Genomic DNA, 25,466 nt, shown 5'->3' on the forward strand with positions numbered 1-25,466 from the left:
ATTGTGTGCAGTTTTGCTCACCTACCTGCAGGAAAGATGCAGGTAAGATTAAAAGAGTACAGAAAAAGATTACAGGGATGATCTGAGTTATAAGGAAAGATTGCATAGGTTAGGACTTTATTGCTTGGAACATAGAAGATTGAGGGGAGATTGGATAGAGTTATACAGAATTGGCGACGGTGGTGGAGGCGGATACCGTAGGGTCTTTTAAGAGACTCCTGGAAAGGTACATGGAGCTTAGAAAAATAGAGGGCTATGGGTAACCCTAGGTAATTTCTAAGGTAAGTACTTCAGATGACCGTGAGAGTGTGGAACGAGGCATGCGAGCTTGATTTCAACGTTTACAAGAAGTTTGGATAGGTGCATGGTAGGGGTAGGGGTAGTGCAGATCAATGGGACTAGGCAGTTTAAATGGTTCAGCATGGACTAGATGGACTGAAGGGCCTGTTTCTGCACTGTGCTTTTCCGTGACTCTAATTTACAGTGTTCTGTATTCCTAAGAGCCCACACAAATTTAAGATGTGGGAGGAAACTGGGACGTTCGGAAAAACGTATACAGCCACAGGGAGAGTGTGCAAACTCCACATAGACAGCATTGCGGGTGAGGGTTGAACCCAGATCGCTGGTGTGGAGCTGTGCTGCCTTGCAGCTGTCCGCAAGGATGGAGCTCCGGAAACATCAAGGTCAAAACCATCCAAGCAACACAAACACGTCACTAGCGCTCAATTCACCTTCCCCATCCTCTTTTGCTGAGAAGGACACCTTTCTGTCAGGTTAGAACGGAGCAAGCTCTGTCTCACCTGCCCTGGGAGAGTTTGATGGGACAGTATCGAGGGAGCATTACTCTGTATCTAAACCCCTGCTATCCCCGTCCTGCAAATGATTGATGGGAGCTTAACTCTGTTCTACAAAGAGAAGTCAACTGTCGTGGTAATTCAAGATCTTCCTTTGCAGTGCTGTACGGCAGAGATACTTTTGAAGTCTGCGCATTACTGGAGGCTGTGCGTGTGTATCGAGAGCAGAAAAGACATTACGGAACCTGTGACTTGTACTTGGGCTCAGAGATTGAGGTAACGTTTACTGATGGTCTGACACCGCTCATACTTGCTCCTTGTGACAGGCGTTTTTTTTTAAAAGAGCGAATCTGCATTTCTAAAGCACCATTCGTAACACCTGATCTTACTGTGAGCAATGTTGGAGATGTATTCCCAGCAGCTAATGCATGCATGACAATCTCTCGCAGATCTCAGTGGGCTAAAGCTGTTAAACTGCGGCAGCCTGCCTACTCAAATGGAGGGCATTCTATCTGAAGAAGTGTGTGGAACAACATCAGTCCTTGAACTTCACTCGAATAGAACCTGGACCCTGATCACATGGGTGTCTACAGGTCCTGCAGTGTGCAGAGATGGGTACCATGTATCTCAACTGCAAGCATCTCGGAGAATGTGGAGGCACAAGGGGACTGCAGATGCTGGAGGATCTCAGAAGGGGGCAGCATCTGTGGAGGGAAGCTTACAGTCAATGTTCCAGGTCAAGATGTGCAGATGAGGGGCATCAAGCATTTCCCTCCATAGATGCTGCCTGTCCTGCGGAGGTCCCCTAGTAACTTGTGCATTGTTCCTGGAGTACAGCATTGTGTACCTAGACATGCTGCACCAGGGTAACGCTGTGCTTAGCGTGACGTCTTTACAGCTCAGGGCATTGGAGCTCAGAGTTCAATTCTGACATGCCCTGTAAGAAGTTCGTATGTCATTCCCGTGTGCGTGTGGGTTTCCCCCGGGTGCTCCTGTTTCCTCCCACAGTCCAAAGACGTACTGGTTAGTAGGTTAATTGGTCCCCGTAAATTGTCCTGTGATTAGGCTGGGGTTAAATCAGTGGGATGCTGGGGAGGAAGTGCCTTCCCACGCTGTATGTCTAAATAAAATAAATCAGAGTATGTTAATCTGCAAAGAGAAATTGGCAATACACAAACAAACATTTGAATTAGGACCTGGAGTAGTTTGCCAGGCTTCTGAAACCATTTAATAAGCTCACGGCTGATTTGGTTGTAGCATGAATTCTCCATTCCCAACTGCACACAGTAACCTTTGTCCCTCCCATTTATCTCTGCCTTTAAAAATATTCATGGACTCTTCTTCCACTGTCCTTTGATGAGAAAAGTTCCAAAGAGTCCAAGCTTGAGAGAAAAGGTTTCACTTTGTATCATTTGATATCAAAAGATATCGCTTTGCATCTTAAACAGTGACCTCTGATGGTTAAACAGTGACCGCTTGTTCTGGGCTCCCCACATCCACTCTGTCAAGTCTCCTCACTACCGAATGTGTCTTAACTGAGTCATCTCTCATCCTTTGAAACTTCAGTGATGTTTATTTATTTAGATACAGTGTGGCCCTGTATCCAGCAATCTCCCAATTTAATCTGACAATTTCCAATGACCAATTAACCTATCAACTGGTACATTTTTTGGACTGTGGGAGGAAACCCACGTGGTCACGTGGAGAACATACAAACTCCTTACAGGCAGTGGCAGGAATTGAACCCGAATCACCTGCATTTTAAGGTGTTGATCTAACCACCACGCTACCGTGACTGGTGGCACCCTGGTGTATTAACCCAGCTAACCTAGCCTTTCTTTGTCAGACAATCCATCCATCCTAGGTATGGAAATGCAGACCTATTTAACACACACTTGAAAAGCTTTCTGGCTTTGAGATGCTTTAGACATGGTTGTGGTTCTGGACTGTATTATTCCCAGATGTCTTAGTGAAAGGACTGTTGAGAGAATGGAAACAAAAAGAAGCCACTCAGCCCCTCAAACTTGTTCAACCCTTCAATTTGATCTTGGAGTTGCGTATCTGATCACTATCAACCCGGTTTGGTTCCATAACCCTTAGTAATGTAACCCAAAGCTCTAAATAACTCAGTAATACATTCAAAGGGTCAGACTCTGCACTCTTGCAGACAGCTCCAGTAATAGATTATTTGGAAGGGCAATGCCCACAGGAGTTTTGCCATGAAGACCCTTGATATAGGATGGATCTGCCTGCTTACCCATGGTCAAACACTAAAGGGAAGCTCCTTTAGCAATACAAACCATGGGAAGGCAATGTGAGACACATCAACAGCACCCCCCCCCCGCCGCCCTCAGTGAGACACAAAGGGCAAGAAACAATGGACAAACTCATCCCAGAGTACCTCACTACTTTATATTCAGCACTTCAGCCACAAAAAGCAAGGAGAGACCTGACCAGGACTGGTTCTCAGTCCCCTTGGGAATAAACTGATACTTGATCTTTTCCCAGATCCTGAGTAACCTGGTGATGGAAGACCTGTGCCCCGTGTTGGAGTCTGAGCTCATCCCCCATATCAGAGGGGCAGAGAGTAAACGGAAGCAGGCCTGGCTGAAAGTGAGTGCCATCTGGGGAGCTGGTTCAGGGAAAAGACTTCGCAGGTTTCAGTTCTTAGTTCCCTGCTGCCCCCTATTTCTTTGTACATAAACCATTGTATTTGTCTGTAAGTGTATGTATTTGTGCAATGCGTATGTGTCTGTGAATGTGTCTGTGTATTTGTATGCGTATGTGTTTTGTATGTGTTTGTGAATGTGTTCGTGTATTTCTTGCTTTCTTTTCCTCTTCCTCAGCTCCTTCCTTGCATTCATTACAACCTTCCCCCCTTCCCCTGCAGCCTTGTTTCATTCCTTACCTCCCCTTTCTCAGTTATGGTTACACTCCACAACTTTCCGCCCTTGTAGAAAGATCCGTTGTGAAATCTGCCGGACTTGATGTTAATCTGTCAGCATTAAATCTCAGCTTCTCTTCCACTCCATTCCTTGATATTTCCCATCACGTGACTTGCAACATCTTGTGTAGTTATTAATTTTTTGCCACATGGTATTTGTATTTTCACAAAGGCCCGGATCTCCTGCATTCCACAAAGTATGTGCAATTTCCTCCTGTGCCTCTCTCCTCTGGATTTGGGGGATCTGCATTCCAATTTCTACTTTATTTGTGCCTTAGGCAGCAGTTCCATTTATCATTCCGTTCTTTCCTTCATCCTCTTGGGTATGGAGGTCATTGGTTGGTGTTTGGACGTGAGTTTGTCAGATCAAACAAAACTGCATTCACGGATCTATTTTCAAATAGGAATTATACCAATGGAAATATTTATCATTTCCATTGCTCAAACACTTCGGTTAAAGTGAATGAAAATATAATTCTTCTGACACAGTTATTGCCAGGGACACAAACGACTGGATTCTGGAACAACAAGCAACCTGTTGGAGGATCTCTGTGGGGTTTTAATTTTTTTTTAAATTTAGAGATACAGAATAGGCCCTTCCAGCCCTTCCACCTGCGCTGCCCAGCAGCAAGCCCTGATTAACCCTAATCTAATGACAGGAGAATTTAAAATGAACAATTAACTCACTAAACCAGTACGTCTTTGGACTGTGTGAGGAAACTGGAGCATCCGGAAGAAACCTATGCATTCCACGGGGAGGACACACAGTACTGAAATCCGAACTCCGACGTTACGCACTGTAATAACATCACACTAATTGCTGTGCTAACATGGCCCCCCCTTGCGTCATATCTGTGCGTGCATGTGTGTGTCTGGGGAGGGGAAAGGTGTCGATGCTTTGGATCAAAATGTTGACAGTTCCTTTACCCCCACACATGCTGCTTGACCCTCTGAATTCCTCCAAATGTTTAATTTCTACTCCAGATTCATCTACAGTCACCCTCGCTCTTTTTAGAATAACGTTGAGACTTTACAAAGCAACAGTGAGGCCTCACTTGGAGTATTGGGAGCAGTTTTGGGGCCCCTTACCTTAGGAAGGATGTGCTGAAACTGGAGAGGGTTCACGAAAATGATTCCGGTATTGAATGACTTGCCATATGAAGAGCGTTTGATAGCCCTGGGCCTGCACTCACTGGAATTCAGAAGAAAGAAGGGTGACCTCATTGAAACCTATCGAATGGTGAAAGACCTTGACAGACTGGATGTGGAGGGGATGTTTCCTATGGTGGGAGAATTTAAGACCAGAAGACGCAGCCTCAGAATAATGGGACGTCCTTTTATAATGGAAAGGAAGAGAGTTTTCTTTAGCCAGAGAGTGGTGAATCTGTGGAATTCTTTGGCACAGGCAGCTGTGGAGGCTAATTATTTATGCATTCTTAAGGCAGAGGTTGATAGATTCTTGATTGGTCAGGGCATAAAGGGATATGGAAGAAGGTAGGAGATTGGGGTTGAGAGGAAAATTGGAACAGCCGTGATGAAATGGCAGAGCAGACTCGATGGGCCAAATGGCCTAATTCTGCTCCTATATATTATGGTCTTATGGTCTAATACTGTCACGACATCCTTTGCTAAAGTGTGGTTCAACTGCTCATCAAGGAGGAGGTAGCACAGCTCGATCTCTCATGACCAGACCAGGAGAAGAGACCGACAGTACATTCCACAAAATACTAAATGACTAACACATAACCCCATCAGAAGATGCCAAGGGAAGGAGCCATGCGAGTGCTCACCGAATGTAGGAAACTTACCCAATGGTCAACCTCTTGCTTGCTTACTCTTGAGCTCAAACCTGGTTTGCATGGTAGGGTAGTGGTTAGCACAATGCTTTACAGTACCAGCAACCCAGGTTCAATTCCCGGCACTGTAAGCAGTTTGTATGTTCGGGTGCTCCAGTTCCAAAGATGTACTAATTGGTGGGTTAATTGGTCCTGTGATTAGGCTAGGATTAAATCGGGGGTCACTGGGCGGCGTCCCAAAAGGTTGGAAAAGCCTGTTCCACACTGTGTCTCAATAAATTATTAACTAAAGCTCGGCTGAAGTATTGATATACAGTCCCACAAACATCATTCCTGATCTCACCTCCACCAATAAATCGAGAGAAGGCCTGGTAGAGAAGGATGGTACGAGAGTGGGCAGTTCTACCTATTGGTGAAGATCATACACTCGCTTTAGACTGTAGGGTAACCTATTTGAGCTCTTTTTAAACTACAGGGGTTTTAAACTGAATCAATGCAGACAAGCTTCCACTTGTGGGGAGAACCATAACCAAGATAAATGACTCTAATTAGAATGTATTATTGAAAATCAGAAAAAAAAACTGCAGATGCTAGAAATCTGAAATATAAACAGGAGGTGCTGGATACACTCAGCAAGCCAGGCAGCAGCTGCAGGGAGAGAAACAGAGATAATGTTTTAAGTCAAAGATCTAATTTCTTTGACACAAGAGCTTGGGGGCAACATGGTAGTGTAGTGCTAAACCACACCATCAGTAAGATTGGGGTTTGATTCCTGCCAACTTTCTGTAAGGAGTTTGCACTTTCTCCCTGTGATGGTGTAGATTTCCCCCAAGTGCTCTGGTTTCCTCCGACATTTGTGGGCTGCCCAGCACCATCTTCGCTGATTTGATTTATTTTATTATATTTGGCGAGGCAGCACGCAGCCCTTCAAGCCATGCCATGCAGCCCCTGGCAAATCCAATTAATCCTAACCTAATCGCAGCAGGACAGGTTATAATAACCAAGTAACCGACCTGGTACGTCCCTGGAACATGGGAGGAAACCGGGAAAACCCATGCATTCCACCGGGAGGACGGACAGAGACTTCTTACAAAGGGCATCAGAACTGAACTCTGAACTCTGATGCCCCAAGCTGTAATAGCGTTGTGCTAAGCACTAGACTGTGGCACAAATGGCGCATTTCTCTGAATGTTTCAGTACATCTACCAAGTTGATTGGTTCTCCAAATAGGAGAAACTTTACTAAGGAAGTGGTTACAACGAGTATTCCCATTTAGGGGGAAGCTGGATAACAGAGGAATGATACACTGAATGATTTAGGTAACGAGGGAAGGGAGACACTCGTGAAATACAGGCACAAGTACAAAGCAGTTGGGCCAAATGGTCGGCCTGTGCTGGAAACTTCTCACGATGTTAAGGGCATCCTGGAGGGATCTGACACCTGTGTTCTACAGATGCTGGGGGAGATGTATGCAGTGGTGGAGGCCCAGGTCTCCACGGAGTTCCCGGCTCTACTCAGAGAGAATGAAGAGCAGAGGCAGCAGCTGGAGAGGACGGTCCGCCCCGACTTCAACCAAATCCTCACTGCCAAGAAGCAGCTCATGGAGAAGATCCAAGGTAAGCGCCACGTGGGATCACTGTGTGAGAGCGGATGCAGGGTGGAGACTGAAACTGGTCACTGACATCTGGCCCCACCAAGGTCACTGTCACCTGACCCCACCAAGGTCACTGACCTCATTCTGACCCTACCGTGGTCACTGACCCTACCAAGTCACTGACCTCAGGACTAAGTGAAAATGTCCTTCATTAAGAATTTGGCTGAACTGTACAGTTACTCAATATTGCTCCATGTCCTTGAACAACTTACCCAAGAATTTCCAGCAGTCTTGGCTTTGGGAGCCCCACCTGATCCAAGGGCTTGTGTGATATTTGATTCAGTGGGGAAGTGAGGAGAAAGTTAATGTCTCATCCAGACTACCCCAGCCAGGTCTGGAAAACACATGAATCCCAGCTAATGTAGGAAGCCCCAGGATAATACGGGAATTAAACTTGGAAGAGTTGTTGGCAGTGGGAAGCTCATCAGATCTTGCCCATGGTTGGACTGTGCCACAGAGTGCGTGGTGGGGTGCAGTGTGTTCCAGAGGTGGTCTGAGAGGGAGGGCCATTTGTACGGTGAGTCTATCTGAGTCCTGGGGCTGGGGGAGAGATGGTATCTGGGAACAGTGTCTCTTTGGGAAAGGAGGAGAGCGTTCAAAGACTAGCCCATGTGTACCGGGAACATCTCGGAGGAACAGGGGGTGTACCTTGGAAGTGAGTCATATACAGAAAAAATATCCCTGGGGAAGAACCCCAGTGCGTCCCTCTGGAAGTGTGTCCCTGGGGAAGAAGAACCCATGTATGTTGTATCTCTGTGTCCAGGGTTTCTGTGGGAATGAGACATACTGTAAGGCATGGCAGGAGTAGGTCTCCCGGCTCATCAAACCTGCTCCACCATTCAGTGAGATCATAGCTGATCTGGTGTAGAAAAGGGAGGGGTTGTGGCTGGGATAGAACTGGGAATGGGGTGGGTATCGGATTCTGGTGGTGCTGAGAGAAGGGCAGAGCTCAGAACGGGGTAGTGGCTGGAATCGTTCGTGTGGTGCTGGAATGGGGGGAGGGAGGGGTTTGGGCCTGAGCAGTGGTGACAAGTGTTTTCTTCACAGCTTCGCTGGGGGAGCGAGTGCGCTGCTTTTGCCGAGATGAGGTTCGGCCCCAGCTCAGACCGGTGCAGGAGCAGGTGGCGGGTTCCATGGCCGCTGCCCTTGGGGAGGCTCGAAGGCTCTTCTCAGAGGAAGTTAGTGAGGTGATCAATAAGGTGAAGAGTGGAGAAAACAGCTCGAAACTGGCCCAGGTACAGATCCCTTTTGTGTAGTCTTTAGTCAGCAGAGGAGTTGAGATGTTCCTATGGATCTGGGAGCGTTTCTGAGCTGCGTTTTACTGGCTCACTGGGATACAGGTCTAGGGTACCTGCTGATGACTGGGGCATTGCCCACTGGGTCAGGTTACAGGACATGGTAATTTCACTGTTTGTGATGTCAGAGACATACATGTCCTGGATACTCAGTTCAAAGGAACGTTTTTTTCCGTATTTCCTTAAAACCGAAGGGGGTCATTTGATTCTATTCCCGCTCGATGGAGTAATCCCACTGATCTTCCCTATAGTCTATTCCCACATTCCCATCAGCTTCCACTCTCCTACAAACTGGGAGAAACTCAGGGTGACCAACCTACCAACCAACATTGCTGAGTTTGCTCACAGTGGGTTCATCGTCAATCTGCTTCTAGTTCGTGGTCACCTGTGTGTGTGTGTGTGGCCTGTTAAAACCCCATGTGGCTACCTCATGAAAATGAACACCCTTCTATACTGAGGAGACTTTTTCCCACACTTTGGTGTAAAGCTTTGTTTAGAAGATATGCCCCAAGTTCCAAGCCGTGCTTTTAGCTCTTTCTGAAGGATTGCACTGGTCGGTCTTGCTGTATAATACTGAAATGCAGATTAGGACGGAGATATGGAGATACACCCACACAGAGAACTAGGGCACTTTAAGAATTATAAAGCATAAATAATATAAGCAGCACAGGATCTACCACCAGACGTAACCCCAATTTGACGTAGCAGACTGCCATGACATCAATCTATACTAATCACACCTGCCCGCACACCGTCCCTATCTCTCCATTCCTGGCCCGTTCCTGAGTTTGTTTGAATGCCTCATAAACAATGTTTGTACCACCATTCCAGGCACCTAACACTCCCTGTGTGTGAAAAAAAAACATGCCTGGAAAATCACTGCTAAGCTTCCCCTCACTCACCTTAACCTATGCCTTTCAGTATTCAGGACAAATTCTCCATCTATCCTATCTATACCTCTCATAACTTTATATAATTTTGTCAGGTCTCCTCTCAGTCTCTGACACTTCAGAGAAGACGATCCAATCTCTTCCTGTCGCTACACACTTCTATTCAGGTAATGCCTCTTCTGCACTCTTTCCAAACCCTTCACATCCTTCCTAAAGTGTATACAATGCGGCAGAACCAAAGGTCTATGCAGCTATAATACGATTTGCCAACTTGCTACTCAGTACCCTGATTGATTAAGGCAAGCCAGCATGCCGTGTGCCATTTTTACCAGCCTATCTATTGTGAATCTCTCTATACTGAAAGTCTGTTCCGTCGCGTTCAGTCCATTGAAGCTTTTCACTCTTGCAGGTTTGCAGCCAGCTCCTGGTTTTACCATATCACTCAGTCCAGATGCATCACTGCTACAAGAAGACTGAAGAGCTGGAACAGTACCTGAGCGAAGTGGGGCCTCGGTTCACTTTCTGTGGTGTCCGTTTCCTGATGCATCGAGCTCAAAACATTGTCCAACAGGTGCAGAACTGTCCCCAGGCTGGGAGAACACACACACACACACACACACACACACACACACTAGTGGTCCACACACTCAGCACATGTACACACAGACACACACGTACACATACACAAACATACTGTGGCAGGAAGGCTCCAACATACATGCACAAAGACACCAATGCAGTCTCTCAGATGTGTACAGACATGCATGCACACACTTGAATCGGACTGAAAGATAATGGGGAGATAGCCAGTATAGGGGGGGTGGTGGAACAGAAGCTGGCAGGTGATGGGTGGATCCAGATGAGGGAGGGGTGATAGGCAGATGGAGGACGGGAGACTGGAAGTAGTGTCAGAAGCTGGGGAGTGACAAAGGGCTGCAGCTGATGGAATCTGAAGGGTCTCAACCCGAAATATCTACTGTCCATTTCCCTGCATAGAAGCTGCCTCACTCGCTGTGTTTTTCCAGCATCTTTATTTTCACTCCAGATTCCAACGACTTCAGTCTCTTGTGGCTCCATTTTGCTACCGCGATGCTCGTATTGCTGGTTGTGTTGTGATTCTGATGTGAACACTGATCATTCACCGAGTGTTCAACGTTGTCTCCTCCCCTTCTCCGCTCACAGTTGATGGAAGATGCCATTTACACCTTTCAACACATGCTCACCCCAATGCAGCCACCCACTGGTCACCCCGGAGAAACCAGCCTGCTCCTTGATAATACCAGGACCCTCGTACTGAAGGTACATGAGAGAGGGGGAGACTGAAAGAGAGACTGTGTGTGTGTGTGTGTGTGTGTGTGTGTGTGTGTGTGAGAGAGAGAGAGAGAGAGAGAGAGAGCAAATCAGATGGTGAGAAAGGGTGAGAGAGAGACAGTGAGGGAGAGAGAGTGTGTGAGGGAGAGGGTGAGGGTGAGAGAGTGGTTGAGGGTGAGAGAGAGTGTTGGAGAGGGTGATGGAGAGGGTGAGGGTGATGGGGAGGGTGAAGGTGAGGGAGAGGGTGAGGGTGATGGGGAGGGTGAAGGTGAGGGAGAGGGTGAGGATGAGAGTGTGTGAGGGAGAGGGTGAGGGAGAGGGTGAGAGAGAGGGTGAGGGAGAGGGTGAGAGTGAGGGAGAGAGTGAGGGAGAGGGTGGGTGAGGGAGAGAGTGAGGGAGAGAGTGAAGGAGAAGGTGAGGGAGAGGGTGAGAGAGAGAGTGGGTGAGGGAGAGAGTGGGGGAGAGAGTGAGGGAGAAGGTGAGGGAGAGGGTGAGGGAGAGAGTGGGTGAGGGTGAGAGTGGGTGAGGATGAGAGTGGGTGAGGATGAGGGTGAGGGAGAGAGTGGGGGAGAGAGGGTGAGAGTGGATGAGGGTAAGAGTGGGTGAGGGTGAGAGAGTAAGGGAGAGAGATGTTTATGTTTGGAAGGATGTTCAATGATGTCCAGCTCCATTGGATTTTCTCTCTGGATTTATTCCTGTAGCTTTTGTTTCTCCCGAGGCTGCCCACAAGGCAGTGGGGCTACTTACTCATAGCTGGGGATTCGGTTCACAAGCACAAGTACGTGTCCTCATGCTGGTGGCTCTGCGTGCCATGTGTCCCGTGATTAGGTTAGGGTTAATCGGGACTGGGGCAACGTGGCTCAAAGTACCTGAAGGGCCTACTGCGCATTGTATGGGTAAATAAACGTAACTGTGTGTGAGATATCTGAAAGTGAAGGGTGTGTGAGTGAGTGTTGTGTCACTACAGTGAGCAAAAAGAGGTGTGGTGAGAAGGAAGGGTATGTGATGCACAATGTGAGTAAGTGACTTGTACTGGTCTGAGAGGGAAGGACAAACAGCAGACTGAGCATGTGCGGCACAGTGTTGGTGTGAGGGACACGTAACTTTAACGTGAGTGTGAGAACCAGTTTAAGGGTGACATGCAGGTCGTCCAGTCTCATGCAGATATGGCACTTCGCTGCTGGAGATGGTATAATTTGAGAGGGTGGTAACCCCTGTTCCTGAGGACCCAGCCTCACTGAGATTGTGTCTTTCCACTGCAGAAGTTTGACTCGGACAGCAATGCGGCCGGGCGCCAGTTTGTTCGGGACACCCTCCTGGAACTTTTCCTCCCGTTTGTCCTCAAGACGCTGGAACCTGTTTGCAAACCGGTGAGTAATGGTTTCACATCTCTGGCGATGGTCACTCACGTGGCACCCCAGTGCTGTCTGCTGCCCTAGGTACCGAGGGGAAAGGAAGGCCCCTGAACAACCCAATGTTCTGACATCAAATAAATCACTTTTGTGTCCTGTCTAAAGTGGCAGCCACAGCTTATCTTATACTGTACACACACAAACTTTCTTGCACATACGTACAGGACAGCAGCAGATGGTGGAATCCCGTCTGTAGCATTGTATGCATTCTGCTTCTGCACTATTATCATGTTTCAAAATGCGAAAAAGTGTGTAAAAATTGCAGGAAATGCAGTAACTCTTTAAAGCTTTTCCAATCTCCCAGAACAGCTAGAGACTTAAAACTGTCTGCTAAACCAAACTACTCAGTAGCTCTCACTTTAACAAAGACCACTTGACATTAGAGGGCCATGCTGAGCTATATATGGATTTATTTTAGCAGCAGAGTAATATATTGTACATTAACTAGTCTAGTGTTTCTGCAGTTATAAACAAGCACCAAGTCAGTACTCCTTCTTGTCTATTTAATTCAATTTATTTATCTTTCTCCACCCCTCTGTTACACAGTATGCTACACATTATGTCGTCTTAAATTTTCATAAGCAAAGCTACGGGAGATCTTCAATTATTTATAAGACCACAAGATGTACAAGCAGAATTAAGTCATTTGGCTCATCGTCTGCTCTACCATTTTATCACGGCTGATCGCTCTCCCTCTCCTGCCTTCTCCCCATATCCCTTCATGCCCCGACTAGTCAAGAATCTATCAACCTCTGCCTTAAATACACTCAATGACTTGGCCTCCACAGCTTCCTGTGGCAACAGATTCCATAGATTCGTCACTCTCTGGCTAAAGAAATTCCTGCTCATCTCTGTTCTAAATGGATGTTCCTCTATTCTGAGGTTGTGTCCTCTAGTTTTAGACTCCCTCCACCATAGGAAACATCCTCACCACATTTACTCTACCGAGGCCTTCCAACATTCCATAGGTTTTAATGAGATCACCCCTCATTCTTCTGAATTCCAGTGAGTACATCCCCAGAGATATCAAACGCTCCTCATATGATAAGCCTTTCAATTCCAGAATCAATTTTCATGAACCCCCCCTTGAACCCTCTCCAATGTCAGCACATCCTTTCATAGATAAGGGGCCCAAAACTGCTCACAATACTCCAAGTGAGGCCTCACCAGTGTCTTGTAGAACATCAACATTACATCCTTGGTTTTATATTCTAGTTGTCTCAAAATTAATGTTAACATTGCATTTGCCTTCCTCACCACTGACTCAAGCTACAAATTAACCTTTGAATCCTGCATGAGGACTCCCAAGTCCCCTTGCACCTCAGAATTTTGAATTTTCTCTCCAGTTAGAAATTTTCTTCTGCCTCTCTCCCTTCTTCAAGAGTGGAGTGGCATTTGCAATTTCCCAGTCCTCTGGAACCATGCCAGGATCAATTGATTCTTCAACGATTATTACGAATGCCTCCACAATCTCTTCAGCCACCTCTTTCAGAACCCTGGGCATCTGGTCCAGGTGACTTATCTACCTTCAGATTTTTCAGTTTCACAAGCACCTTCTTCCTAGTAATGGCAATTTCACTCACTTCTGTTCCCTGCCACTCTTGAACATCCAGTATACTGCTAGTGTCTTCCACAGTGAAAACTGAATGTAAAATATTTATGCAATTCATCTGCCATTTCCTTGACCCCATTAAGGATACTCATCAGTATCCTTTTCCAGTGGTTTGATATCTACTCTCGCCTCCCTTTTGCACTTTATATATCTGAAGAAACTTTTGGTACGGTATCCTCTTTAATATTGTTGGTTAGCTTACCTTTGTATTACAGCTTTTCCTTCTTTATGACTTTTTTAGTTGCCTTCTGTTGGTTTTTGAAAGCTTCCCAATCCTCTAACCTCCTGCTAATTTTTGCTCTGTTATATGCTCTCCCTTTTGTTTTTTATTGGCTTGACTTCTCTTGTCAGCCACAGTTTCGCCATTCCGCCTTTAGAATACTTCTTTTTTGGGTATGTATCTATCATGTGCCTTCCAAATTGCTCCCAGGAACTCCAGCCATTGCTGCTCTACCATCATCCCTGCTAGTGTTCCCTTCCAATCAACTTTGGCTAGCTCCTCTCTGTCTTTGTATTTCCCTTTACTCCACAGTAATACTGATACGCCTGACTTTAGCTTCTCCTGCTCAAATTGCAGGGTGAATTCTATCATATTATGATCACTGTCTCCTAAGGGTTCCTTTACCTTCAGCTCTCTAATCAATTCTGGTTCAAAGGTTCATTTATTATCAAAGTATACCACTCTGAAATTCTTCTTCTCCAGATTGCCACAAAACCGAGAAAGAAAAGAACAGCATCAACCCCCAAATCTCTCCTCCCTGCACAAAACAACAAACAAAAATGGAACAGGCACATTGACCCCCAGATCTCCCAAACCTGGCTACAAAAACAAACGAGAAAGATCGGGTGAAAAACACAGATTATAAAAAACTATAAGACTGAAAAAAAAAGTCTATAGTCCAAGTCCCTATCCAAAACGTAGAAAACCTAGGTAACATTCTCTGGGCACCGTGGAAGGCCTTTCCCTCTCCAGAAGCAAGCAATCCCACCAGTGATTTAAAGTCAATCTCCCCTCTCCATAGCAGAGCGATCTCACCAGCGATCAAAAGGCACTCTCCCCTCTCTGGCAGCAGAGGGATCTTACCAGTGATCAAAAAGCAGGCAGCCAGCGCTCTCCTTCTGCATTTGCCTCCATGTTTCAATCTCCCTCGTCGCTTTAATCAGCGAAATAGAGTCAAATATGGACTCACAACCCCCACAGCATCCTCGCCACGAGGTTCGCGCAGGCTGCCTCTCCCTCCCGGAATCCTCTCAAAAGCTTCAGAGTGCTAAAGCACCCAAACGCTCTCCATACCACAAGCTTCAACAGTTCCAGAATCACATATAAGATAGAAAACAAATGCGAAAGACGTAAAAGAAGTGAAATATATAGTTGCGTGATCTATCCAGAAGATGTCGACTGAAGGAGGGTTGTACACAGGTGCCATCTTGGCCGGAAGTGCACAAAATCCAATCCAGAATAGCTGATCCCCGTGGGCTTAACCACAAGCCGCTCTTAAAAAGCCATCTCATAGGTATTTTGGGATCCAGCACCAACCTGATTTTCCCTATCTACCTGCATATTGAAATCCCCCATCACCATCATCACATGCCTCTTGTATCTCCTGTCGTAATTTGTAGACCACATCTTTGCTGCTGTTTGGGGGGTCTGTAAAAAAAACTCCCATCAAGGTCTTTTTACCTTTGCAGTTTCTGAGCTCTTACCCACAAGGATTCTACACCTTCTAATTCTATGTCACCCCTTTCTAAGAATTTGATTTCATATTTTTTTTACCAAGAGCCATTCCAACCCTTCTGTCAGAATCAGAAATCTCTTACTAATCTCTTCCTTCAGTTAGTCCTGACGAAGGGTCTCGGCCTGAAACGTCGACTGTACCTCTTCCTGGAGATGCTGCCTGGCCTGCTGCATTCACCAGCAACCTTGATGTGTGTTGTTGTTTGTCAGAATCAGAATCAGGTTTATTATCACCGGCATGTGACGTGAAATTTGTTAACTTAGCAGCAGCAGTTCAATGCAATACGTAATATAGAAGAAAAAAAACAAAATAAAATAATAATAATAAATAAATAACTAAATCAATAACCGTATATGTATATTGATTAGATTAAAAATTGTGCAAAAACAGAAATACTATATATTTAAAAAGTGAGGTAGTGTCCAAGGGTTTAATATCCATTTAGGAATCAGATGGCAGAGGGGAAGAAGCTGTTCCTGAATCGCTGAGTGTGTGCCTTCGGCTTCTGTATCTCCTACCTGATGGTAACAGTGAGAAAAGGGCATGCCCTGTGTGCTGGAGGTCCTTAATAATGGATGCTGACTTTCCGAGACACTGTTCCTTGAAGTTGCCCTGGGTACTTTAGGCTGGTACCCAAGATGGAGCTGACTAATTGACAATCCTCTGCAGCTTCTTTCGGTCCTGTGCAGTAGCCACCACCCCATACCAAACAGTGATGCAGCCTGTCAGGATGCTCTCCACGGTACATCTGTAGAAGTTTTTGAGTGTTTTTGTTGACATATCAAATCTCTTCAAACTCCCAATGAAGTATAGCTGCTGTCTTGCCTTCTTTATAACTGCATCAGTATGCTGGGACCAGGTTAGATCCTCAGACAGCTTGACACCCAGGAACTTGAAACTGCTCACTCACTCCACTTCTGATCCCTCAATGAGGGTTTGTATGTGTTTCTTTGTCTTACTCTTCTGGAAGTCCACAATCAGCTCTTCCGTCTTACTGACGTTGAGTGCCAGGTTGTTGCTGCAGCACCATTCCACTAGTTGGCATATCTCACTCCTGTACGCCCTCTCGTCACCACCTGAGATTCTACCAACAATGGTTGTATCGTCAGTAAATTTATAGATGGTATTTGAGCTATGCCTAGCTACACAGTCATGGGTATATAGAGAGTAGAGCAGTGAGCTAAGCACACACCCCTGAGGTGCACCAGTATTGATCGTCAGCAAGGAGGAGATGTTATCACCAATCCGCACAGATTGTGGTCTGCCGGTTAAAAAGTCGAGGATCCAGTTGCAGAGGGAGGTACAGAAGCCCAGGTTCTGCAACTTCTCAGTCAGGATTGTGGGAATGATGGTATTAAACGCTGAGCTATAGTCGATATCTTTCAATACAATGTGTATCCTTGGATGTAAAACTCCCAGCAATAATCTTCTTTCAGCCATGATACAGTGATACCCACACCATTATCCATGCTAATATGTAACCGTACCACAAGTTCATCAACTTTAATCTGTATACCGTGTGCATTCAAACATAACATCTTCAGTTCTGTATTCATCACCCTTTTTGCTTTTGTCCCCCTTTTACATTGCAACTCATCCCGTTGACTGCAATTTTGCCCTATCATCAGCCTCTCCTTGCTCGCAGTCTCACTACACACTGCCTCTGTTTGTAAACGAACTACCCCATCCTCAGCCCTATCATTCCGGTTCCCATACCCCTGCCAAATTTGTTTAAGCTCTCCCAGACAGCTCTAGCAAACCAGCCTGCAAGGATATTTAAACGCAAACAACAGGAATTCTGCAGATGCTGGAAATTCAAGCAACATACATCAAAGTTGCTGGTGAACGCAGCAGGCCAAGCAGCATCTATAGGAAGAGGTGCAGTCGACGTTTCAGGCCGAGACCCTTCGTCAGGACTAACTGAAGGAAGAGTGAGTAAGGGATTTGAAAGCTGGAGGGGGAGGGGGAGATGCAAAATGATAGGAGAAGACAGGAGGGGGAGGGATAGAGCCGAGAGCTGGACAGGTGATAGGCAAAAGGGGATACGAGAGGATCATGGGACAGGAGGTCCGGGAAGAAAGACAAGGGGTGGGGGGTGACCCAGAGGATGGGCAAGAGGTATATTCAGAGGGACAGAGGGAGAAAAAGGAGAGTGAGAGAAAGAATGTGTGCATAAAAATGAGTAACAGATGAGACCCGACGCAGACTGGGAGACCGCTTTGCTGAACATCTACGTTCTGTCCGCCAGAGAAAGCAGGATCTCCCAGTGGCCACACATTTTAATTCCACATCCCATTCCCATTCTGACATGTCTATCCACGGCCTCCTCTACTGTAAAGATGAAGCCACACTCAGGTTGGAGGAACAACACCTTATATTCCGTCTGGGTAGCCTCCAACCTGATGGCATGAACATCGACTTCTCTAACTTCCGCTAAGGCCCCACCTCCCCCTCGTACCCCATCTGTTACTCATTTTTATGCACACATTCTTTCTCTCACTCTCCCTTTTCTCCCTCTGTCCCTCTGAATATACCTCTTGCCCATCCTCTGGGTCACCCCCCCCCTTGTCTTTCTTCCCGGACCTCCTGTCCCATGATCCTCTCGTATCCCCTTTTGCCTATCACCTGTCCAGCTCTCGGCTCTATCCCTCCCCCTCCTGTCTTCTCCTATCATTTTGCATCTCCCCCTCCCCCTCCAGCTTTCAAATCCCTTACTCACTCTTCCTTCAGTTAGTCCTGACGAAGGGTCTCGGCCTGAAACGTCGACTGCACCTCTTCCTAGAGATGCTGCTTGGCCTGCTGCGTTCACCAGCAACTTTGATGTATGCTGCAAGGATATTGTAGCCCATTGTAACCTGTCCCTTTTGTACATATAACCATATAACAATTACAGCATGGAAACAGGCCATCTCGGCCCTTCTAGTCCGTGCCGAACTCTTACCCTATGCTATTCCCACCGAACTGCACTCAGCCCATAACCCTCCATTCCTCTCCTGTCCATATATCTATCCAATTTAACTTTAAACGACAACATCGAACCTGCCTCAACCACTTCTGCTGGAAGCTCGTTCCACACAGCTACCACTCTCTGAGTAAAGAAGTTCCCCCTCATGTTACCCCTAAACTTTTGTCCTCTAATTCTCAACCCATGCCCTCTTGTTTGAATCTTCCCCACTCTCAATGGAAAAAGTCTAACCATGTCAACTCTATCTATCCCCCTCATAATTTTAAACACCTCTATCAAGTCTCCCCTCAACCTTCTACGCTCCAAAGAATAAAGACCTAACTTGTTCAACTTTTCTCTGTAACTTAGGAGATGAAACCCAGGCAACATTTTAGTAAACCTCCTCTGTACTCCCTCAATTTTATTGACATCCTTCCTATAAGATTATACAGATTATACCTTCTCCAGAAGAGATCAAAATGATTAAAAAAATCTGAACCCCTGCCCCCTGCACCAGTTCCTCATCTGCCAAATCAGCCTTTTCTTACCCTCACCGAAAAGTGTCACAGGCAAAAATCCAGAAATTACTACCCTAGAGGTCCTTCTTTACAATTTTCTAATTCGCTCCCTGAAATCTCTCTTCTGGACCTCCTCGCCTTTCCTACCTTTGTCATTGCCGTTTATCTTCCTATACAGACTATTATGTAGATTGGTTCTACCCAAATGCACTCAGTGACCTTCTTAATAGGGATTGCTCTCTACGTTTACCAGATCAAACCCATGACAATTTCCTTGGCTTGTCTTGCCTCAACCTCTCTGCCTCTCCACATTGCCTCTCCCACCATCACTCTCTGGTTATTTTTTCGCTTCTACTTCTCTCGTATATTGTATTTCTCTCCTGAGCTCTATTTTTATGAGCCTCTCAATTTTTCACACACTTCCCTCTTCTCTCTCCCTGGAAACTCTCCAAGTATGGCTCAATGCATCACTATTTCCTCCTTCCTCTGCTGACTTCCATTTGACTAGCAATTACGCTCGCACCTGCCACCACCCTCTTTCACACATCCTCAGTTCTGCTCCCAGCTCATTACTGGCCGACTGCTGTCATTTCTGCTGCCCTTCTCTATCTTTAACTCTGCTCATTAGCATCCTTTGTTTGGGACACAGGTCAAACAGGATGAGCCTAACACGCTCACACTGTTGTTGTGAATGTGTGGGGATAATGCCCCGGAATAACAGAAATGTGCAAACTGTCTTTCAGGAACTGCCTGAATATGAAGCATACGTGTCTGCAGATGATGAGGGAGTAATACAGATTGAAGCCACCTACAGGGAGCTTGTCCTTCATATTGTGTCAGAAGAAATTAACAAAGGTAGGTTGTTGGGCTCAGAGGTCAAATGAGGAACGTGAACACCAGATAGGGCATGTGTTGTTTTAATTCTACAATACACATTGAATCAATGGCAGTCATAGAGCTAAACAACAGAAACATACTCTACGACCAAAACTTGTCCATACTGTCTATCTGAGTTAGTCCCATTTCCCTCTGAACCTTTCCTATCCATACACCTGTCTATTGTAATTGTAGCTACCTCTACCAGTTCCTTTGACAGCTCGTCCCATATACCGTACCTGCACCCTCTGTGAGGACTCTCTCTGTCTCCTAAGATCCCTTTTACATCTATGCCCTCCAATCTCAGGCTGTCCTACCTGGGAAGAAGACTGTGACCGTCCACCTTCTCCATGACCCTCATGATTTTATAAAGCTCTACAAGGTCAACCCTCAGCCTTCCAGAAGTCAGGGAAAAAAATCACCAGCATATCCAATCTTTCCTTTCCTATAATTGCCACAATTAACCAATAACTATAATTGGTCACTGGGGTGTAACTGGGCGGCACGGGCTAATTGGGTCAAAAGGGCTTGTAACTGTGCTGTATCTCTAAATAGGTAAAATAATAAGGCACAAAATAATAAAACAAGGCATCCAGTCCCAGCAACATCCTTGTGAATCTTTTCCACACCCTTTCCAATATAATGACATCCCTCCTGTAACTAGGTGACCAGAAAAGAGCCACAAGGGTGGTTTCATCAATGACAATGCATAAATATTTTCATAAGAAGCTACAATATATGTGATCCCCTCCAATGTTGGTGTGGGAGTATAGAAGTGGCAGTTAGACAAGCAAAGAGAGTTGGAGAATGGAAAAGCCAAAGCACTTACTTTGGTCTGACAAGAACCCATGAGTTAGGAAAGGTAGAAGATTCATTAATACAGTGTCTCTGATAATCTAGCACCCTCAGTACTTCTGTGGCATTGGACTGGCCATTTTTCCAAACTATAGGAAAGCCTGCATACACCAGCATTTTTTTTAATGTTACACAGAAGTATAGCAAATTTTCCAGTGAAACCAGTGAGTTTGCAGGGAATGTAGGAAACAGGTACAGAGTATTTTAAAGAACAGGGCACATGGGGTTATACAGTAAGTCCGGATGTCAAGCCATCAGGAATTCCCAAAAGTACATTGTGGATTTTTGGAATTTTACTGCTTTTTGTGACTGACTGGATTCTTCCGACTGGAAATTCATTTGTACTATGTCAAAAAAGGAGCGTTAACACGAAAAGAAATAGTTTCAGATGGGTTTTAGATGCTGTTATCACCATTTGCACAATTCTTGTATTCTTTAATGCCATTTTTTTTAGCATCAAAGTTGGTCAACTGATGTCAACCACTGTAGTGCAATGCCAAAGTGATCCGTCCGTGAGGTTTTTAACGAGTGCAGTCTAAGAAATGACAGGCACTGTTCAAGCAGAGAACTACCACAGCACCTGTTGTTCTTGTAGAGTACGACTTCAAAGAGCAGTCACAACCAAACGTGAATTCATAGCTGGACTGGAGGCTGACAGTTTATCCTGCATATACCTTGCACTGGAGGCTGTTCTATCTTTATGTTTTATGACTCCAAAACACATAATTCCGTGAAAGAAAAAGATGGGAGCCTGGAAGAACACGTACATTTCATTTTTACTTTAGTGAGGAGCACAGATGTGACGTGGTGGCGTAATGACGTATGCCATTCACATACTTTTACACATGACCCGTTATGAATTATGTGAATAACAAAGAATGCTTAATCAAATAATATACTTACAATATTATCAAATACTACTGAAATATTAAATACCCAACACCTTCCTAGTGTCCGGAAGTGCTTTGCTGCACGGAACACCATTCTACAATAGGAATTTGATATGCCAGTGTAGAAGCAAATGAGGTGCATCTACATCATGGTGGATCTGGAACAGCCTCTCCCCTTACCATGGGCAGCAGATCTCAGGAGACCAGCGAAGGATGGACCCCATCCATCAAGCTTCATGCAGGGAGCTAAGCTCTCATTTTAACTGCCTGCAGGAGTGCTTCTACAGGTGGGTTATTACTGAAATCGGTGATCTCCTGAGACCTCATATACAAACCTGAACTGCTAACTTGGTTCAGCTCAGTCTCTCCATCACTTTCAGCTTCTGAGGCACAGCACTATTCCAGGCTGAAATCAGATGTCCTCCATAGCTACATTTGGGAATTTATTGGGTTTAGAGGATGAGAACTCATTCGTTTTGCTTTCAGCTCCAGGATCTGTTTAAGTTGCAGGGGAGGCAGAATTTCCCAAAGTGTAGGCATATATGTCACCATTCCAGCTCCTATTCACAGCTCAAGGACACCCACTAAGGGGATGAAACTTCCAGCAGGTGTTTGTCCATCCCAGGGGCCTTAACACCATAAGATATAGTAGGCCATTCAGCCCATCAAGTCTTCTCTGCCATTTAATCATGGGCGGATCCAATTCTTCCAGTCATCCCCACTCCCCTCTTTCACCCCATACCCTTTGATGCCCTGGCTAATCAAGAACCCATCTATCTCTGCCTTAAATACACCCAATGACTTGGCCTCCACAGCCGCTCATGGCAACAAATTCCACAGATTTGCCACCCTCTGACTAAAGTAATTTCTCCGCATCTCAGTTCTAAAAGGACGTCCTTCAATCCTGAAGTCGTGGCCTCTTGTTCTACAAACTTTGCCATATCTAATCTGTTCAGGCCTTTTAACATTCGGAATGTTTCTATGAGATCCCCCGTCATTCTCCTGAACTCCAGGGAATACAGCCCAAGAGCTGCCAGACATTCCTCATTTTGTAACCCTTTCATTCCTGATATCATTCTCGTGAACCTTCTCTGAACCCTCTCCAATGTCAGTGTATCCTTTCTAAAATAAGGAGCCTAATACTTCACACAATACTCCAAGTGTGGTCTCACGAGTACCTTACAGAACCTCAACATCACATCCCTGCTCTTATATCTTATACCTCTAGAAATGAATGCCAACATTGCATTCGCCTTCTTCACAACCGACTCCACATGGAGGTTAACCTTTAGGGTATCTTGCACAAGAACTCCCAAACCCCTTTGCATCTCTGCATTTTGAACTCTCTCCCCATCTAAATAATAGTCCGCCCGGGCCTTTCCACTGGCAACAATAGTTCCCAAGACTTGGTCATGGCTGTTTCTCATCCTTCAGGGTCCACAGTGCTGTTGAAGGTGGCTGTTGGTGACAAGGGCAATCTCCCAGCTCAAGTCACTGCTGTCTCCACCCAAAGCGCAAACATCATTTAAGCAAGGGTGTAGTGACAGCCACCTCAGCGCTGGGAATTCAGTGGAGAACACAAGATTGCTGAGATTTCAGTGTCTATATTCACCCACCAGAGTGTCTTACAACTCACAGCCATGGAATCAGTGCAGAAACAGACCATTTGGCCCATCAAGTCTGTGTTGACTGTAGTGTGCTGATTTGCACTAGTTCAGTGCTAATCGCTTTTTATTCTCCCTGCATCCTCATCAACTCCTCTCAGATTCTACCACACATCTACACAGTTTACAGTGGGCAGGTAAACCACCAACCCCCGTGCCTTTGCAATGTGGGAAGAAGCTGGTGCGTCCAGAGGAAACCCACGGGGTGACAAGGAGAACCTGCAAACTCCACGCAGGCAGCATTGGAGATCAACACTAAATGTGGGTCACTGGAGCTGTAAGACAGCAGCTCCATCAGATGCACGACTGTGGTGGTCTGCTGTGTTCTGCATAATTTAGCTATCAGTTGTTGCTTGCTGAGATGGGACAAGGAGGGGACCTGCATCAGGGTGACTGGTAAGGGCTGAATGGGTGACTGGCAAGGCTACTCCAGACCCTCGACACGGGAGCTAGACAGCCAGACGTCCTGAACGGAACAGCTTTTGGACAACCTGCAAGGCAGTCTGTGATTCTACTTATCTCTCTCCAGCAGCTGTCACATATCTTCATATCACTTTCCCCTACCTTCCTCTTTTTTTCTTTTTCTTTTTCCCCCCATTTTCCCCTTTCCTCTCTCTGTCTGCCTCCATCATTCACATTCATCTGCCACCATGTCCCCTCCCCTACCTATCTATCGTCGTACAGTCCTCCACAGTCCTGCAATCACCCCAGACTCCTGTCTCACCACTCCCCTTCTCCTCATTATACTGGCCGTCTTGCCTCCCCACTCTCAGCTCTGATGCAGGGTTTTGACCCAGAATGTTGACAGACCCTTCCAGCATCTATAGTGCCTCCAGCAGATTATGCGTTGCTCCAAATTCCAGCTTCTGAAGTTTATGTCTCCACTCGCACACAGTTGCAAAGTTCCAAGTAAATTCATTATTAAAGTACATACATGTCATTTTCTGAGATTCATTTTCTTGTGGGCAGACTCAGTAAATCCATTAACCATAATAGAATCAATGAAAGACCACACCAACAGGCTGTGCAAGTCAACAAACTGCAAATAAAAAAAGAAATAATAATAATAATAAATGAGTAAGTGATAAATATTGAGAAAGTTCGATGAAAGTCCTTGAAAGTGAGTCAATAGGTTGTGGGAACAGTTTGTTGATGGAGCAAGTGAAGTTGAGTGAAGTTATCCCCTTTGGTTTAAGAGCCTAATGGCTGAGGGGTAATAACTGTTCCTGAACCTGGTGGTGTGTGTCCCAGGGCTCCTGTAACTTCTTCCTGATGGCAGCAATGAGAACAAAGCAAAACCTGGGTGGTGGGGGTACCTGATGATAACATAGAACCATAGAAAATAGGTGCAGGAGTAGGCCATTCAGCCCTTCGAGCCTGCACCGCCATTCAGTATGATCATGGCTGATCATCCAACTCAGAACCCTGTACCTGCCTTCCCTCCATACCCCCTGATCCCTTTAGTCACAAGGGCCATATTTAACTCCCTCTTAAATATAGCCAATGAACTGGCCTCAACTATTTCCTGTGGCAGAGAATTCCACAGATTCATCACTCTCTGTGTGAAGAAGTTTTTCCTAATCTCTGTCCTAAAAGGCTTCTCCTTTATCCTTAAACTGTGACCCCTCGTTCTGGACTTCCCCAACATCAGGAACAATCTTCCTGCATCTAGCTTGTCCAATTCCTTTAGAACTTTATACGTCTCAATAAGATCCCCCCTCAATCTTCTAAATTCCAGAGAGCATAAGCCTAGTCGATCCAGTCTTTCATCATATGAAAGTCCTGCCATCCCAGGAATCAATGATGGATGCTGCTCTCCTGTAACAACGCAGTGTGGATCTGCTCAGTGGTGGGGAGGGACCTGTGAAGGACGGCCATATCCAGAATTTTTTTCAGGATTTTCCATTCAAGGGCACAGGCGTTTCCATACCAGGCGGTGATACAGCCAGATTATACTTTCCACCACACATCTATAGAAGTCTGTCAAAGTTTTAGACATCATGCTGAATCTTTGCAAACCCCTAAGGAAGTAAGGTGCTGCTGTGTTTTCTTGGTAATTCATTTACATTCTGGGCTCAGGACGTGTCCTCTGAAATGATAACACCGAGAAATTAAAAGTTGCTGACCCTCTCCACCTCTGATCTCCTGCTGAGGACTGGCTCATGGATCTCTGGTTTCCTCCTCCTGAAGTCAATCATCAGCTCCTTTACCACTACAGTGCTTAGCACATTGCTTCACAGTGCCAGCGATCTGGGTTCGATCCCCACCACTGCCT

General features: G+C 45.9%; 1 protein-coding gene across 2 annotated transcripts in view; it reads left to right on the top strand.

Moving 5' to 3' along the window:
- LOC134339306 (protein Niban 1-like) overlaps window positions 1-25,466 on the top strand; it is a 76,346-nt gene that overhangs the window by 41,410 nt on the left and 9,470 nt on the right. Inside the window, exons 6-13 of one of the 2 annotated variants that reach the window (XM_063035691.1) lie at window positions 955-1,070; window positions 3,303-3,407; window positions 6,988-7,150; window positions 8,236-8,423; window positions 9,783-9,944; window positions 10,556-10,672; window positions 11,947-12,054; window positions 19,650-19,761. In XM_063035691.1, the coding sequence (XP_062891761.1) occupies window positions 955-1,070; window positions 3,303-3,407; window positions 6,988-7,150; window positions 8,236-8,423; window positions 9,783-9,944; window positions 10,556-10,672; window positions 11,947-12,054; window positions 19,650-19,761 (1,071 nt within the window). The remainder of the gene's footprint in view (window positions 1-954; window positions 1,071-3,302; window positions 3,408-6,987; window positions 7,151-8,235; window positions 8,424-9,782; window positions 9,945-10,555; window positions 10,673-11,946; window positions 12,055-19,649; window positions 19,762-25,466) is intronic. The other variant, XM_063035692.1, reaches the window with a different exon arrangement.

Source organism: Mobula hypostoma, chromosome 29 (genome assembly GCF_963921235.1).
Source record: "Mobula hypostoma chromosome 29, sMobHyp1.1, whole genome shotgun sequence".
Taxonomy (NCBI): Eukaryota; Metazoa; Chordata; class Chondrichthyes; order Myliobatiformes; family Myliobatidae; genus Mobula; species Mobula hypostoma.